Below are 16500 nucleotides of genomic sequence, written 5' to 3'. Positions count from 1 at the left end.
AAACCCTGTGTTAGTATCACTTAATGAGTCACAGCCCCTCCAACTCAGAGCACAAAAAGCACAATATCAGAACTAGCTGTGCTTTTTCCCTGGCCCCTGCATATGTTTTTGTTGTTAAAAAAAAAAATAGAAAGGAAAAAAAAAAAAAAAACCAAAAAAAGCCTTGTTTGGGATTTGGGCCAAACATTGAAATAACTATTCCAACAGGTGTTGGTTTCCTTTCAAGAACCTCCAAAAGGCACCCAGGGAGGAGGGGGTGGCTTTGTGTTTTTTTAGGATTTGGGGTTTTTTTTCTCAGGATATTCCCACCTCAAAGCAGCACAGCACAGGGAGGTCAGGAGCATTTGTCTTTCTGCTGCACTTGCAGGGAGATGAGGAGACCCAAGAGCTGGGGAGCCTTGGCTGCAGCAAGGATGGAGAGGGCTGGAGATGTGTGCCAGAAATGGAGTTGGAAATGCTGCTCCTGCTCTCATCCATCAGCACAGGGGGAGAGCTGGCCTGGCTGCTCTGCTCTGCTCCTGCCTTTCAGGAGAGAGTGGCCCCCAGACTCTGCAGTTATTGAGCCCATCAACAACTGCCACTTGCAATCTGGGAAGATCAAGTGGAAGCAGAGCAGGATTTGTGTCCTGAGCGCCTCCCAGCTCCGGCTCTTTAGCTGTAAGAAAAGTTGGTTTGAATTTTAGGAGCTTGCTGTCATTGCAGCAGGAAAGCAGGAGTGAAATCAGCTCTGGCTTTTCCCTTCTCAGCAAAAAAAAAAGCTGCAAATTTCTCTGAAATACCTCAGTGCACAGTGGGAAGCAGCAGCAAAATCCAGAATAAAAGTTTGGGAAGGGACCTTAAATATGATTTAATTCCACCCCACTCCTTCACTATGCCAGGCTGCTCCAGCCTGGCCTTGGACACTTCCAGGGATGGGAAATCCACAATTTCTCTGGGCAGGCTGTGCCAGGGCCTCCCCATTTTGCTGTGACTAAAATGAAATTATTTCATTTTCCTCTCCATCCACCCTGTGAGGTGGAGCAGGTACATGGCACAACTGGGGATGAGGTTTTGAGAGAGGTTTGATTTTAAAAGAAAATAACAGAAAAGGAAAAGCCTTTTCTGAACAGAAAACTCCCAATTACTCTGGAAGTGTTAACAAGTCTCAGGGCAGGCCAGGGTTATCTCCTGGGCTTGGATTCAATTAGTGCAATTTGGATTCTGGATGAATTCAGACAGGGGAGGATGATAAGGAATTACTGAGGGCTCACCAGATTTATTAATTTCATGAACCACGAGAACTCAGTGACTCTGCACTGCAGCTTTTCCATTTCTCTGTGCTGTGGCCAAGAGCAGCTCCCTGACAGCTGAAAATATTGCTAAATATCCCAGCTCCTTCCCAAGGAAGCTTTTGGTAAGGAAACAGCTTTTGCTTGTTAAACCACTTTATTTCTACTCAGTTCTCTTGTTCTGAAGAAATGTTCCCCAAACACCAGATCCAAATGGAATCTGTAATTTTCCTTCCTCCAGCCTTTCTCTTACTCCACTTAACTTTAAATCTTCACTTTTTTTTCCTTTAAAATCCAATGCAATAATGAAAAAAATCACAATTTCTGTGAACATTCATATGAAACACATCAATTTTTCCATTTGGGTTATCACTTGCTGCACACCCAGCTGTGTTTGTAGGGAGAGATTCAAATTCTACAATTTTAAAAAATATTAAATAAGGAGAGAAACAAAACCCTAAATACAAATCCAGTTTTCCTACAGATTTTCTAATATGCAGATGGGAATTAAACGAAGCATTTATTAAGAATTCAATACTTGAAGTTATTGAAATTCTCCCCTGACAAATTCTGAGTAAATTACAAATTTATGGGCAGAACTGACTGGGCAGTTTGGCAGTTTTGGCTCTGTAAATCAACCCAAATCCACAGTCAAGGTTTTTCTCCAAAAGCCTTTTGAAGAGATGCAGTGTGGAGTGCCAGAACCATCATGAAAGGGTGGAGTGTCCGTTTGATCAAACCCCAGATACCTGATGACTCCAGGAAGCAGAGATTTGGTGATAACAGCTTTTGCACTGCCTTGCAGTTTCCACACCGTGCTTTCTCATCATTTCATTTTTTACCCTTTTAAAAAAAAACCCTTCCTCTTCAGCACCTCCAACCTAATCAGCAGTAAATTAAAATTAGGAAAGTTTTATTAAAGCTGATTAAAGTTTTAGAGGCTGCAGTACTGAGAAATCCCCTCGTGCCAAGCTGAGTTTGCTTGGACAGGGGGTGAAACTCCGCAGGAATTTTCACCTGGAGCCCCCAGCCCCGCTGCAGGATTTGGGATTGGTGGCAGGATTGGGGTGTGAGGAATTTCCCAGAGAAGCAGAAGAGGCTGCCCAGGTGCTGCTCTGGAGCTGGAGTTAAACAGAAAGTCAAACAGAGCTGCAGCTCCTGCTGCCATCCCAGCACTGGAGCCTTCCAAGGGAGATTTCTCCCATTCACAGCCCTGGTGGTGATAAGAAAAGCAAATAAAAGCTTGAAAAGAAAGAGACCTTAACAGCGATTTAATGATTCGGGTTTAGGTTTAGGGCAGAGCTGCCACGAGCTACAAATCACCTCATTAACCCTTGAATTATTTCAAAGTTCTTTCAAAAACTCCCCAAACACTCAGACTTTGGCTTCTCAAGGGAACATTTTTCTGCTGACAGTCCAAAATCCAGACTAAAATTTAAATTTAAAAACTCAACACTTGCTACTCAAATCATTACTAAAATTAAAACATTCAAATAACTGCTCGTTTATGAAGCCAACCTCCCTGAAAACTGCCTGGGATTTCTTTGATGCAACGAGCAAAGAATCACAAATGGAGAAGAGAAAATCCTGGGTAAGCAAGGAAAGGGAATTTCTGTTCATTCTGTTCATTCCAGCAGCTGCTGGTGCCTCTCCACACTCCCAAGCTGAAAATTAAAATCAACCATGAGCAGACACAAAGTTCTGAGCACAGAACAAGTTTCAGGGGCAGAGGATTTGGGTTTTAATTTTCAGTTTAGATCCCAAACTGTTCCCATCTCAGGGATCCTGCTGGAAAATGGGAATAATCCCAGCAGGGAATTCTGGAAAGGCTCTTCTGGGACTCCTCAGTCCTTCCCTGCACCTTTCATTCTCCCATCAGCAACTCCAAGTTTGAGTGGAGCTCCAGGCCTGGAGCAATCCAGAGAAAAGTGAGGATAAATGAAAATATTCCAAATATTCCAGAGGCTCCCAGCACCTCTGGATCCCACCTGGGGAGTGAGAACAAATGAATTAAAATATTCTGCTGCTCCCATTTCATGAAGGATGGGAAGACTTTTGGACTTTTCAATCTCTATAATGCTTTTAGAGTTTGGGTGAACACTGATTGTTTTTATCATTTTATCACGTTTTGGATAATTTATTGCAAATAATTACAAATACTTCCATTATTTCCATGTTATCATATATTCAATAGGTGGCTGAAGAGATGGATTTGCAAGTTTAGCTTTTTATTTTAATTTCCCACATAATTAAAAATGAATATTATGAAATCTAACAACAGCAATATTTTCACCTCAGCGGGCACCTGTAGTATGTAAATAATGGAGTTTATCTTCAATGTCCTGATAAATGAGGGAAATAAATCTTATGGTGCAAAGCCACGTGTTTGAAATTGTCTTTTGGAGCAGCTCAGAGACAGAAAAAGGTGTGATAGCAGCAAAGCACAGCTCAAATTCTGTGATAAAACACCCTGATCCTCCAGGAAAGGGCTTGAGACTCAGGAGATAAAAAATATCTGCAATTCCAGCCAGGTGAGCAGGCTGCTGTCAGCTGAGAGATAAAAAAGGGGCTCAGAAATCCCGAGCAGTGCCTGTGTGAACACAAAGGAGCTCCTGCAGCTGCTGCAAAACCTCTCCAAAATTAAGGCAGAACTGGAAATTCCGTGCTCTGCCAGAGGAGAAGGAGGGGATGGAGCAAGTTCTTCCCTGCAGTCTGTGAGCACCTGAGGAAGGCATTCCCACCCTCTGGATTTGGGACTAAAACTGGGCCTTTTTTGGGAATAATCCACATTTTGTGGCCACGAGGAAGAGGGAACAGGATCCAGAGGAGCTCCTTGGCTCTCCCCAGCCCCATTTGTCAGGATAAAGAGCAGAGGAGCCCGTGCCTCCCTCTGCCTGGGCTGTCACACTCAGGAAGAGGCAGATTTCTAAAGTCACCCATTTCCTGCAGTTTCCAGCCCTGCTCCAAGAGCAGCAGAGGCTCCAAAGGCGCAGCTGTTCCTCCCAGGAAGGAGGGGAGAGGAAATGAAGGCTGAAGTTGAGAGGAAAGGGATAATCCACAGTGAGAGCAGCTGCTCTGCCTGCCTCGCTGGGGACTTCAGAGATTCCAGCAGCAGCTTGGAACAAAATGTTTTGCAACGGCTTGGGGGGGGGGGTTGTTTGGAATTTTCTGGGTGTTTTTAGTGTCATGAAAGTGAAGATTTGAAGGCTGGCTCTGGATAGAGGAGTGAGGACAAGCCCAGCAGAAGTTTCTCTTGTTGCCTGTGCCAATCCTTGCTGGGCTCCCAAGGATCCTGGTGTCCTGAAGAGATGGATTTTGCAGGGAATGGGACAAGCAAAGCCAAAACAGGAAGCCAAATGTCTACTAGAAAAGAAGTGAAAATTACCCCGAAAAACTGCAGACATATGGGATGAACTGGATGTGACCCCAGCTCGTGGAACTGCTACATCATTGTTTACTCCTCCAGCAGCACAACTGTCACTGCAGTCACTTTTAAGGATTTGTTCCATGATCCCATCGCTGTGTCAGGACACAAACAGAGCTCTCAGGCCAAGCAAATGCAGCCAGGAAGAACAAAAATGCAGGAAAGGGCCAAAAAAAAAAAGCATTTTTGTTGCTTTTTTGGGGTTTTTTACTTGAAGGGAAGGAAGCTGTTGTAATATCTTGGAATTTAGCAGCCACAAAAGAGCAGCAGTTTTGTTTCTGCCACTGAGACACTTCCCAAGCAACTCCTTCCTCAGGCCAGCCTTGATTTTCAGGGATTTAATTTTCACCCCCAACGTACTAAAACACCCAAATTTTCTCCAAAACTTCAACAATTATCAACAGAGCAGGAGGTGACACCTCCAAGGACCAGGAGCAAAGGGTTGTGCTGCTGCCTGGAATTGTTCCAGCTTCCCACCAGCTCAGCACAGAGCAGAGGGGAAGCAAAATCCTCCTCTTCCATCTCCTGGAATGAAACAGGAGCTCCATGGAAAAACAAACTGGGATTGAGAAAAAGGTGTTTTTATTGTGAGAGTAATAAAAACTGCCAGGCACAGGGAAGGGCACAGCCAGGCAGCTGACTTGAGACTTTGTCAATGGGATTATTTTTAAGGTTACCTGATAGCATTGCTTCAATCCTGCACTTCCAGTGGCTTCCCAAGAAAATCCTGAGGGCTCAAAGGCTGCAACACCTGCAGGAGGCCCCTGCAGCTGCTGCAAAACCTCTCCAAAATTAGGGCAGAACTGCAAATTTCGTGCTCTGACAAAGGGGAGGGAGGTGATGGAGTAAGTTCTCCTCTCCAGTCTGTGATCACCTGAGGAAGGCATTCCCAATTTGGGATTTGGGACTAAAACCACTCATTTTTGCAGGCTGCATGGCCAGGAAGCAGAGAATTGACAGGCAAGGATTGCTTCTTCTTTGTTATCATCAAACTTTGGGCACTTGTGGTGGCTTGTGGAGAGCAGGAGACAAAGCAAACCCAGAAAGGAACCCCAAAAAGCAGAGACACAGCCCTACCCCACACAGCTGAGCTGCAACACTGCACTCACCAGAAAACAGCCTAAAGTAAATTTCTCACAGAAGAGTTTGAGTTGAAAAGGACCCATCAGGATCAACCAAAAATAAATTTATTACAGACTACACTGAGTTAGAAGGGACCCATCAGGACCAAGCCTAACTCCTGGCCATGCACAGGACACCCCAAAAATCCCAACTCAGAACTGCAATCCAAATAATCCTCTGCTAAGAGCATTACAGTCCAGCCCAATAAATTCCATTCATGAGAGCTGAGATGTTATTGATCAGCAGAGCAGGAATCAGCTGAGCCCTGGCCACCCCCCAGCTCTGCACTTTTAGCACTCCAAGAGAGCCAATTATTACTCATGAGTTCATGTTTTCTTCACCTTCCTGTTGAAGAGATTATTTAAGACCTCAAATCACTTAACTGGATTGTTTTGTCCTCTTATGAGTCATCTCCAAATTCCAAGGCCCCATTAGGTTCTCCTTCAGGAGCTGCAAGCAGCTCCCCAGCTTGCCTGAGCTATAAAACCGTGAGGAAACGGGGCTGGAAAATCACCCAGGCTCGCAGCTCTCCCCCAGCTGCCTCCTCCAATTCCTGTCAAACTGGAAAGATCTCACACCCCAACACTATTTACAACCTCCAAAATCCACACTGCACAAAAATCCTTTTTTTTTTTTTTTTTTCTCTGAACAAGAATTATTTTTTTAATGAGAAAAAGACAAATTTTTTCACAAGAAAAATATTTTTTCCTTGTGAACCCAGAGAAAGAGAAGGGAAGAGAGGAGGTAACAGCATCTAATGCTGTGATTGTTTTTAATTCTTTATTTCTTTTGTAATCTCTGAACAGTGAAAACGGAGAAAAACTGCCTTTTTCTCCCCAAAATGAATGGATATCAACCATTGGGTGGTCGAGGGCAAAGACTCATTAGGAGCACACCTTGCAGGATTTAAAGAAATAAACAAAGCCACCATAATAAAGAATTAAAACTCAATGCACAGGCTGTGACTCGGTGTTTAAAAACACTTTGCTATTTCTGGTGAACAAAGGTTTACTGTTTAAAACTTCACAGTCACAACTGAGCAGCAAAAACAGGATACAGCAAACTGGAGCCTTAAAATAGTGACTATTCTTCCGAGTTGTGCTCTATCGCCGGGCAGGGAGCCAAGCAAAGCTACAACAGGCACCAAACCTGATTTGAGAGCTCTGCAAAACAAACCCCAGCCCCTGGCAGCTCCCAGAGTGGCACCCTCCTTCCCTGCCAGCCTTGCAGGGAGAGGCAGGCGTGGATGCTGCTGATAATTCAGCAGAAAGCAGAGGAGCTGGTTTGTTGTTTGATATCCAGAAGGGAAAGAATTCTTCTTGGTTATATTTAGATGGAGCTGGACACTCTGGAAATTTTGTTTATTTTTTTGTGAATGTTATTAGCTAACAATGAATGGTGCAGAGAATTGGGAGGCAAGGATCGCTTTGTCTTTGTAATCATCAAACTTTGGGCACTGGTGGAGAGCAGGAGACAAAGCAAACCCAGAAAGGAACCCCAAAAAGCAGAGACCCAGCCCTACCCCACAGAGCTGAGGTGAGACACAGCACTCATTACTACAAACCAACCTAAAAATAAATGTCTGGCAGAAAAGGCTGAGTTAAAAGGGACCTTCTTTTCTTAAAGCAAATATTCCTTCTGAGCAGGGATCTGATGGAGAACACCAGGAAACAATTGTCCAGCTTCAATAAAAAGCTCCTCAACCATCCCCATTTCTCTATTGAAATGCCTCAGAAAAGCTGAAATAAAAGCAGAGATGCCCTCATTAAGTAAGATGAAAATAGCTTTTATGTTCCATTTTTTATTTTTAGCTAAAGAATGAAAATTCAGTTATGTAACCCTACAAGTTTCGTAAATTAGGATCCAAGCAGGGCATGTTTGCACTCTTTGGGGTTCAGGGCCACCTCCCTCTGCCCTCAGAGTGGCCAAAAGCTACAGAAAATTGTTTGTGGCTTGAAAATGTGGCATCAGCCAACCCTTCAGGTATCAAAAATATCCAAACCATCAGCAGAGTCCAAATTCTTCGAATGCAAAAGGCTCGTTCAGCACAATCATCTCCCTGAAGCAGAGGCAAATCTAATTACTAGGAGAAGGTCGATCAGACATTTGAATCTGAGCTGCCTGCTGGAAACTCGTGCAATAGTTAAGATATTAAATAAATATGAAATCAGATATTCTCTATCCCTCTCACTGCCAGGAATACAATCTACACTGAGACTCTGCAAGGAATCAAAAAGTGAGAGGTCAGGGTGTGAAACAATCCCTGCCTTCCCTTCTCCCACGGAGGTTTTTTATTCCTTTAATCCAGCTTACAGATGTTGAAATCCCACTTTGAGGCTCCAGAGCTGGAAAAATCTCCTGCACAGCTTCCCAAGCTGCTCCTCCAACAGGTCTGAAGAGGCCCCATCCTGTCACCAACAACTGCTCCTCTGTCTGAGGTGGGAGCTATCACCATCTGCCTGGAAATTCATCTCTTTGGGGATATCAGCTCCAATTCCCTCCCCTTCGAGACCTCGGCCGTCCAAAGAAAATAATATTCACATAAATAGTAAGAGCTGGGTACCAAAATTAATTGAAAATTCATCTGACAGAGCTGCAGCGTGCAGTTAACACATCTTACTGCTCTGGAGTGATAAGTAAGCAGAGTAAAACCACCAGCAGCAGCTCAGCAGGGAGAGCACAGAGGAGATTTTCCCAATCATCAGGAAAAGTGATAGACCAGGCAAAGGAGGGGAAAGACACTTGGAGAAAATCTGCCTGGGAAGCAGAGACTTTCAGCCAGGGCTGGGGAATTCTTGCTGCAGCCTCAAGCTGCAGCACTTCAGCCTCCTCCACTCCATTATTTAAGAGCTGGTTTTGGTGGGTGTGTGGTGGTGTTGTTTGATTGCAAAGGATTGTTCTGGTATGAGGGGGAAAATTTTCAATTTCTGAGAAATCATTTGCAAAACAAGGCTGCTATCAACACTTGGTTACAACTTTATAAAGTCCCAAGGAGATCAGACCAAAACATAAAACATCAAATGATCAAGAGGGGCTGCTCAGTTCTCCACAAACACTGCTGGAGATCCTCACAGATCCTCATTCCTGGATTCCATTCCAACACCACAAAATGCAAATCATCTCAAACAAATCAGAGCAATATTTGAAATATTAACTCCAGAGATGCTGATAATACAGACTCACATGCAGCTGCCACCTCCAGCTCACAGGATTCCAGAATGGTTTGGCTTGGAAGGGACATTAAGGACCATCCAGTGCCACTCCTGCCACAGGCAGGGACAATTCCCACCACCCCAGGCTGCTCCAACCTGGCCCTGCACACTCCCAGGGATGGGGCACCACGGCCTTTGGGACCACATTTGTGTCACAAAATGTGAGGAGCTGAGACCAAAAGAAAAAAAAAAAGAAGTAGCAGCGAGGTCACTGTCACAAAATGAACCCTGATCCCAAAAAACCCATCTGATGTGGAATTTGCTGCTGTTCACTGCCTCACTCTGAGCCCTCAGGAGCCCCTCAGCTCCTCCAGCACAGCTACAAAAACACCAGGGCAGAATTCCAGCCAGCACAACCAGGGATGGTTTTAACCCAGAAAAGCTTATTGCCTTTACTTTTTTTTCCCCAAGATACAGCCTTGCATTTGCTGGAAAGTGCCCTGAAGTCTGCTTGAGTTTCAGATCCTGCATTAGGCACAAAAATATCGATGCCAGCGTGGGACAGAGCATTAGGGAGTGATCGATGCTGTCAGGGCCATGGCCCAAACTGCCCTTCCACTGCTCAAGAAAATGTTCCTTTGCAATCACAGATGGATAATGAGAGCACAGATAAATATTTAGCCTTGAATACATTTTGGTTAAATCCCTATTGATCATTTTTGAGAGGATGTCTGGTTTTTGCCAAATTACTGTTTGATTACCACGACAATAAAAGTGCTCGATAATTTCACAGAATCCCAGACTGGTTTGGGTTGGAAGGACCTTAAAACCATCAAATTCCACCCCGTGCCACGGGCAGGGACACTTCCACTACCCCAGGATGCTGCAAGCCCCTGGCTTGGACATTTCCAGGGGTGGGAAATCCACAACTTATCTGAGCGACCCCTGCCAGGGCCTCCCCACCCTCACAGGGAGGGATTTCTTACAGAAACTCACACAGTGCAGGAATCTGGGATAAATCTCCCCCAGAAACCCCAAACCCATGGGTTTGGTTAATGTGATCCATCCCTGCTGTAGCCACACGTTGGACTGAACACAGGAGGGAAACTCACTGAAATGTGCCCGGTGCTGCTGCCTCAGCAGAGTCAGGGCTTTGATATTCCTAAAGTGCAGGAAGTGCTGCTGAACCAAAATCAATGGCATTGATAAATTGATTATAAAATGGACAACAAAGTGTCAGTGAGAGGAGCAGGGGGATTTCAATAAAGGTTGTTTCTGAGATAGTTAGAAAAATAAAAATGCAGTTTAGTAAGTAAAGAATTCGATAAAACCAATCTGATGGAGAAACCCAAAAATGGTTCCCAAGCCCACGTCCTCACACAACCAGAAACACACTCTGGGCTTTCCAGGCCCTGGGGTTCCCCCTCCTTCTCCTCTGTGCTAGGAGGAACAGCTCCTTTTCCATTCCACCTCACAGGCCACACTGCTACTAAAATCATTTTTCAACACCAAATACTCTTGAAAATGACTTTGAGCAGGATTCCTGTGGCTGTGTTTAGTGGGGTGGTGTTTCACTCACACAGAGATCACACAGAGCTCCCCCTTCAGCCCTGGCCAGCACAGAACTCAGATTAACTCAGCACCAGCCCCTCCTGTCCCGAGGCCTTTGGCACCTCTGGCACTTCTACAGTCACAGCTGGAACTCAAAGACTGCACCACAAATTTCAATTTCTTACTGGTAAACCAAGAGATTCGGTATCCACACCTCCCCCTTGTCAGTGTGACCACAGGCTCAGCTCCCCTCCGCAGCTCCTTTGGAGGGGAAAACCCCAAATCAACCCCAAAGGACTGGAAGAACTGACTGTACCTCACCTCGAGAACAAATCCTCTTCCTAAATGAGCACCTTCTATAAATGCAAATTACCACCCAGTGCTGATGCTAAATAAAACCCAAGCGCAGCAGCCGGAGCTGAGTCCCACATGTTCACCCTGAGAATTACAACCAAACACCCAAAATGCAGCAGTTGTACAATTCAGTCTCACGTGCTCCCAGAGCCTTCCCAGCTTTGCTACATCATTAACACCCAGGGATTTGGCCACTGCACACAGACAGATTTTGTCCAGCAGCAGCTGCGCTGTGTGGGAGTGATGGGACAACCAGTAAAAAAGTCATTGTCTCCTTAAAAAAAAAAAAATAAATAAAAATCGAACAAAAGCTGCCTGGGTTTGCCAGAAGAAAGCTTGTCCTGCCCAGTGCAGTTTCCCAGGATGGCACAGCAGAGCTGTGTTTACCTTGGACAGCTCAGGCAGGCTGAGGGAAGCCAAGGGTTGCACAAGAACAGAGATTCTTTGTGCCCTGGCAGGTCCCCTCTGCCTCTCACCCTGCTGATCTGTAAACATTCTTTCAAAGAATGAAGGGCACTGCTGGCTGATGCCACAGCCCGAGGTGGTGGCACCTGGAGCACCTCTGGGCACTCCAAAGTCCCTGCTCTGCTTGGGGTCCTGCTCCCACGACAAGAGGAACAGCCTGGAGCTTGCCAGGCTGGACAGCAGCAGGAATTGCTGCAAGGAAAGGGTGCCCAGGGGGGCTGGAGGTGGCACTGGGTGGGGACAAGCTGGGGATGTGCCACAGGTTGGGCTGGGAGGGCTTTCCAACCTCAGTGATCCTGGGACTCATCAGAGAAGGAATTTCACCAGTGGGTGAGCACAGATGAAGCACAGAGCACTCATTTCTTGGTCTGGAAGGGTGCAAACCATGGGAAAGTTAATGAAGAAATAACACCCCTAGAACTTGAAAAATCCACATTTGTGTTTGAAACTCACTTTCAAGCTGAGCTGCCAGGTGGAAGCATCAATCTCTGAGCTAGGAGGGCTCAGTCCTGATTTTGATGCATTTCTTTAAGATCTCTCAGACATTCAAAACCACTCTTACGTCATCAGGAATTTCTTTTGTATCACATTATTTAATAAAAACCTGCTGAAGACATCAGAAACCACTGCAGCTCTGTATCATCATCAGCAGCAGCGCTTCTCGTTTTTAAAAGCAGATTAGCATTCCTGATTTAACTAAGCTTTTAAATACTGTTTTGCATATTATCTACATCCAGTGCTGAGCTGGGGATGTACAAAGAGACATTTTGATCTCTTCTACAGGAACCAGAAAACCACTGAGTGCCTCATTTTTGAGTACAAATTTTGTGGCAGGGGGATGTGTGTGGGTTTTACACACACTCCATCACAAACTGTAGGGTTTTACTTCATTTTTATTTCGAATAAAAATCAAATCTATGCTACTACAACATATTCCACTTGACTCAAATAAACTACAACAGTTTAAAATATAAACACAAACTTTTCACTTCACATGGTTTTCAGGAACTCAACAAAAGCCACGCAGAACTTTGGATAACACCTAAAAATCCACAAGCAAAGGGTGAGGAAAATTTGCACAGTGTCTCCAACCATCACCATTAAGCTGGGTTTAATTCCCTGGGTTTGTTCCAGGGCAGGTGGGGCTGGGAGACAGCACCCACTGGCAGCTTTTTGGAGTTTGGAGGGGGTCTTTTTTTTCCAAGGTAAGACTGCAAGGCCCATCAGAGGGAGCTCAAATACAGCTCTGGCTGAAAGCCCTCAAAATTAAGTGATTTTAAGTGAATATTAAAATTAAAAAAGCAATCCTGGAAACTTGAGAAAATCTCCAACAAGAACAACGCTTAAAATGCAGGTCAAAAATTGTCTTTAAAAATCTTACATGTTTTAGAATTTCAACAGTCACATATTGAAGGGCTCAACAGTGTCTGCACAGTAATTTTTTGGTTAATTACAATTTGAAAGGGCAGCAACAACCTTGGATGAGTAAATAGCTGCATCAAAGCATCCCTGAGCTGAGAAATTGAGACAAGCCCTGGTAAACAAGCCCAGAAATCAGCGCAGTCCTGAAATACCAAACCTTAGAGAAAACAAAAAAAAAGGGAAGGAGGAGAGCCACAAACAAAAAACAGGAGTCAATGTCACAGAGAAAAAAAAAATACCAACTCCCCCTCTGCTGTCCTCACCCACTTTGTTACTATGGGACTGGCAGAAAGCTCTGGATTATGAACACCAAGGTCCCACTCACAAGACAATTAAGCAGCTCCAGAGCTTCCATCGACCACCCACCTCCGCTCTGCGCAAGGTCTGCGCCTCCCAGCAGAGCTGAAATGCCAAAAATCCACCGTGCCAGCTGCAAACAGCACTGCTGCTCCACACCACAGGGAAACCCTCTGTTCCCTTCTTGCTCAAATCATTTGGGTTTTTTTTTTTTTTTCCTTTGGAGGGGGTGGATCAGAACTTAAAAATGGATCCAACATGGTAAATAGGTGGAAGATGACCACGGCAGAAAGGAAGTGCAGAATTTCTGCCTCTGCTCTGAGTAGTAACCAACAATAAAGCAGACAAGATGGTAAACATTGCAAAAAGACAATTACTAATAATGAAAAGGCAACAGAAATTCTGGGCTGCTTCCACCAACTGAGTAAGGCGTTTTCAAACTGACAGCAACGTGCTGCCTGCCAAATGAAAATGAGAGCAAACAGCAAAGTTCTGCTTAACCCCTTTTTGCTTTTATGTTGCATTTTAAACCCCGATGAAATCATGGAATTTGAAAGAAAAAGTCTACAAAGGAGACATTTTACTCAGCTCTCTGGTCAGTGTTTCCATCACTTCAGTACCCAGAATGCTCAGAAAAGTTATTCATCTTGGGTTCTTTCCTCAAAACCCGGTTCTTGAAAGTGTGATGGGTTTCCAAGAGTAAAACCTGGGTTAGGAGCGCTCAGATTTGGGAGAAAATTAAATGGGATTCAGGAGAAATGAATCTGGATTCTGACTCCTCCTGCAGAAGGTGAGAGCTCAACGTGTGAGTTAATTGAAGGACAACCTGTAATTGCAATTGCAAGAAGTCCCTCAGGAGCACCCAGCTCTGGAGTGGCAGCAAGGACTGACCACTGAAGGCAAAACCCTGGGATACTGAGCCACACAAGATGATTCCAGTGACTACAAACGCCTCCAAATCATCCTCACTCTGTGCCAACCAACTCCAGCAGGAACATCCAACATCCAGGTGAGCATGAGCTCCAGCCCCACACCTTCCCAGGCAGGTGCCTTTCCTTTCCATCCAGCCAGCAGCACCACCAATTCAAAACAAATATTTACCCTCTCCTGACACAGAGGAATAAAAGGGAACCTTTTCCTGCAAATCCAACCGTGTGTTCTGTTGTTCTTGCAAAGCTTCCGCCGCAAACAGGCTCGTAAATTTTCGTGAAGCAGTTAAAAACAAAACACTGACACAAGCAGGTGAGACAAGAACAGAACAGCCCTGACATCCCTGAATCTGGACCAGGAAAGGCATCTCGTGCCCGGAAAGCGCATTGGTTATGCCGGGAATTTCTGCTGATGGGCTTTGCAGAGACATCACCAGCCAAGGGAGGCTTTGGAAGTGCAGCAATTTGCACCTACGACAACCGGAGTGTAACGGGAACAACATCGGCCACGGCGAGCACGGCAGCTCCCACCGCACACCGGGAGCAGCGGGGGATGCTCCGGGGGGCTCTGAGGGACCCCAGCCCGCGTTTGCCCCGGCTCAGGAGCCAGGAGTCCACCGCACACTCCAGCGAAGAAACCGCGACACCTGCTCGGAGCTGCGAGCGAAGCGCAGCCCCCGGCCTGTGCCGGGCTCTGGGGATTCCTCCAGGCGGGGCTGGAGGAACCGGGGTCCCCCTCAGAGCCGGAGGAACCGGGATCCCCCTCAGAGCCGGGCCCGTCCCGGGCTGATGCAATTGGGATCTCCCCTCAGACACCGGCGAAGCATCCGGGATCTCCCTCCCTCCGCGCTGGGGCCTGTCCCGGTGTGAGGAACCGGGACTCCCCTCAGCCCCCTCGCAGGGCACACGGGGGTGCCCCAGCCTCGGCCCGGCCCAGCGCAGCCCCCTCCCCACCGGGCCCGCTCCGGCCGTGCCGTGATGCCGCTGCCCCGACCCTCCGGCGGGCGGCACCGGGGCCTCCCCCCGCGGCAGGTGTCGGTCTCCGGAGGATGCTGCGGGCCCGGTGGGCGGCGCGGGCCGGGCCCGGTGCCGCGAAACCGGGGGTGGGGGGAAACGGGGGCCGTGAAAGGGGGGCTGAGGGGGCCTCCCCCCCCACCCCGCGGGCTCCGCCCGCCCCCGCCAGGGGGCGCTGCCCGCCCCGCCCGCCGCGCGCCGCCGCTGCCCCCGGCCCGAGGGGCTCCGCGGGGGGGGCGCCGCCCCTCACAGCCCCCCCGCCCGCCTGAGCCGGGGGCGGCGGCGCCGAAGCTCACCCGGTGCGCGCGGGTCAGGCTCAGGTCCTTCATGACCTCCTCGAAGGCCGCCGTCTCCTCCGCCTGCTTCTGGTTGTGCAGCGCGATCTTCTCGCTGAATTTCCGCGGGTTGTTCGAGGCCGCCATCTTCCCCCGTCCGCATCCCCCTCCCCGCGGCCGAGGGGGGGCGACGCGCATGCGCCGCTCCAGGGAGGGGGGGCGGCCGCAGGGCGCCTGCGCGGCGGTGGCGGCGGGGCGGGAGGGGGCGGTGAGGGGGCAGAGGTTGCGCATGCGCGGGGCCGGGCGCGCGCGGGAGGGACGGCGCGGGAGCGGGCGGGGGCGCGCGAGCGCGTGCGCGGGGCCGGGGCTGCCCGGGGGCGGGGGCGCGCGCGGGGCCCGGCCCGGACCCGGTTCTGGTCCTGTCCCCATCCCCTGGCCCTGTCCCCAGTCCTAATTCTGTCCCCATCCCCATTCCTGTCCCTATCCTGGTCCTGTCCCCATCCCCGGTCCTGTCCCCGATCCTCGTTCCTGTCCCCATCCCTGTCCCCGCTCCCATGCCAGTCCCTGCCCCTATTCTTGGGTCTGTTCTAATCCCGATCCCGGACCTTCTTCCTGTCCCGATCCCTGTCCCCGTCCCTATATCCGTCCCTGTCCTCATCCTTGTCCCTGCCCCAGTCCCAATTCCCATCCCTGTCCCTCTCCTTGTCCCTGTCCCCTTTTCTGTTCCACCCCTGTCCCTCTGTCCCTGCTCCCTTCTCTGTCCTATCCCTGTCCCTCTGTCCCTTTCTCTGTTCTATCCCTGTCCCTCTGTCCCTGTCCCCTTCTCTGTCCCATCTCTGTCCCTGTCCCGGTCCCTCCGTGGTGGCTGCTCGCTCTCCTCCTGGAAAAATCGACTTTAGTGATGCTCCCACTTCACTGGAATGAGGGAAACCCAGGAGGTGCCCGAGTTGGTTTATCAGGATTTCGTGCAAAAATCACCTGTAACTGCAAAAAACCACCCTGAGTTCTCCTCCACGCTTTGATTTCTTTCCTTTTAATACCTCCAGGGTGAAAATGGGGCTGTGCCTCGCAGGTGAGGGATGCCCTGAGCAGAGCTGGGATTCGCACCGGGATGTGAACCGGAGCCAGGAATAATTAACAATTCTCCCAGATAATGAGCAGGGTTGGGGACACAGGGTCCTGCTTATCAGCGACACGGGAGCTTCAAAGCACAAAAGGACCAGCTGG

The 16500-nt window shown here is 48.1% G+C and overlaps 1 protein-coding gene across 4 annotated transcripts in view; it reads right to left on the bottom strand.

Moving 5' to 3' along the window:
- Positions 1 to 15499, bottom strand: part of CRTC1 (CREB regulated transcription coactivator 1) — a 46016-nt gene extending 30517 nt beyond the window's left edge. For all 4 annotated transcript variants that reach the window (XM_050986027.1, XM_050986029.1, XM_050986030.1 and 1 more), the window contains exon 1: positions 15295 to 15499. In XM_050986027.1, coding sequence (XP_050841984.1) covers positions 15295 to 15471 — 177 coding nt within the window. In that variant the 5' untranslated portion in view covers positions 15472 to 15499. The remainder of the gene's footprint in view (positions 1 to 15294) is intronic.
- Between the last annotated feature and the right edge of the window lie 1001 nt (positions 15500 to 16500).

Source organism: Serinus canaria, chromosome 28 (genome assembly GCF_022539315.1).
Source record: "Serinus canaria isolate serCan28SL12 chromosome 28, serCan2020, whole genome shotgun sequence".
Taxonomy (NCBI): Eukaryota; Metazoa; Chordata; class Aves; order Passeriformes; family Fringillidae; genus Serinus; species Serinus canaria.
This window is presented reverse-complemented; position numbering and strand designations above follow the sequence as displayed.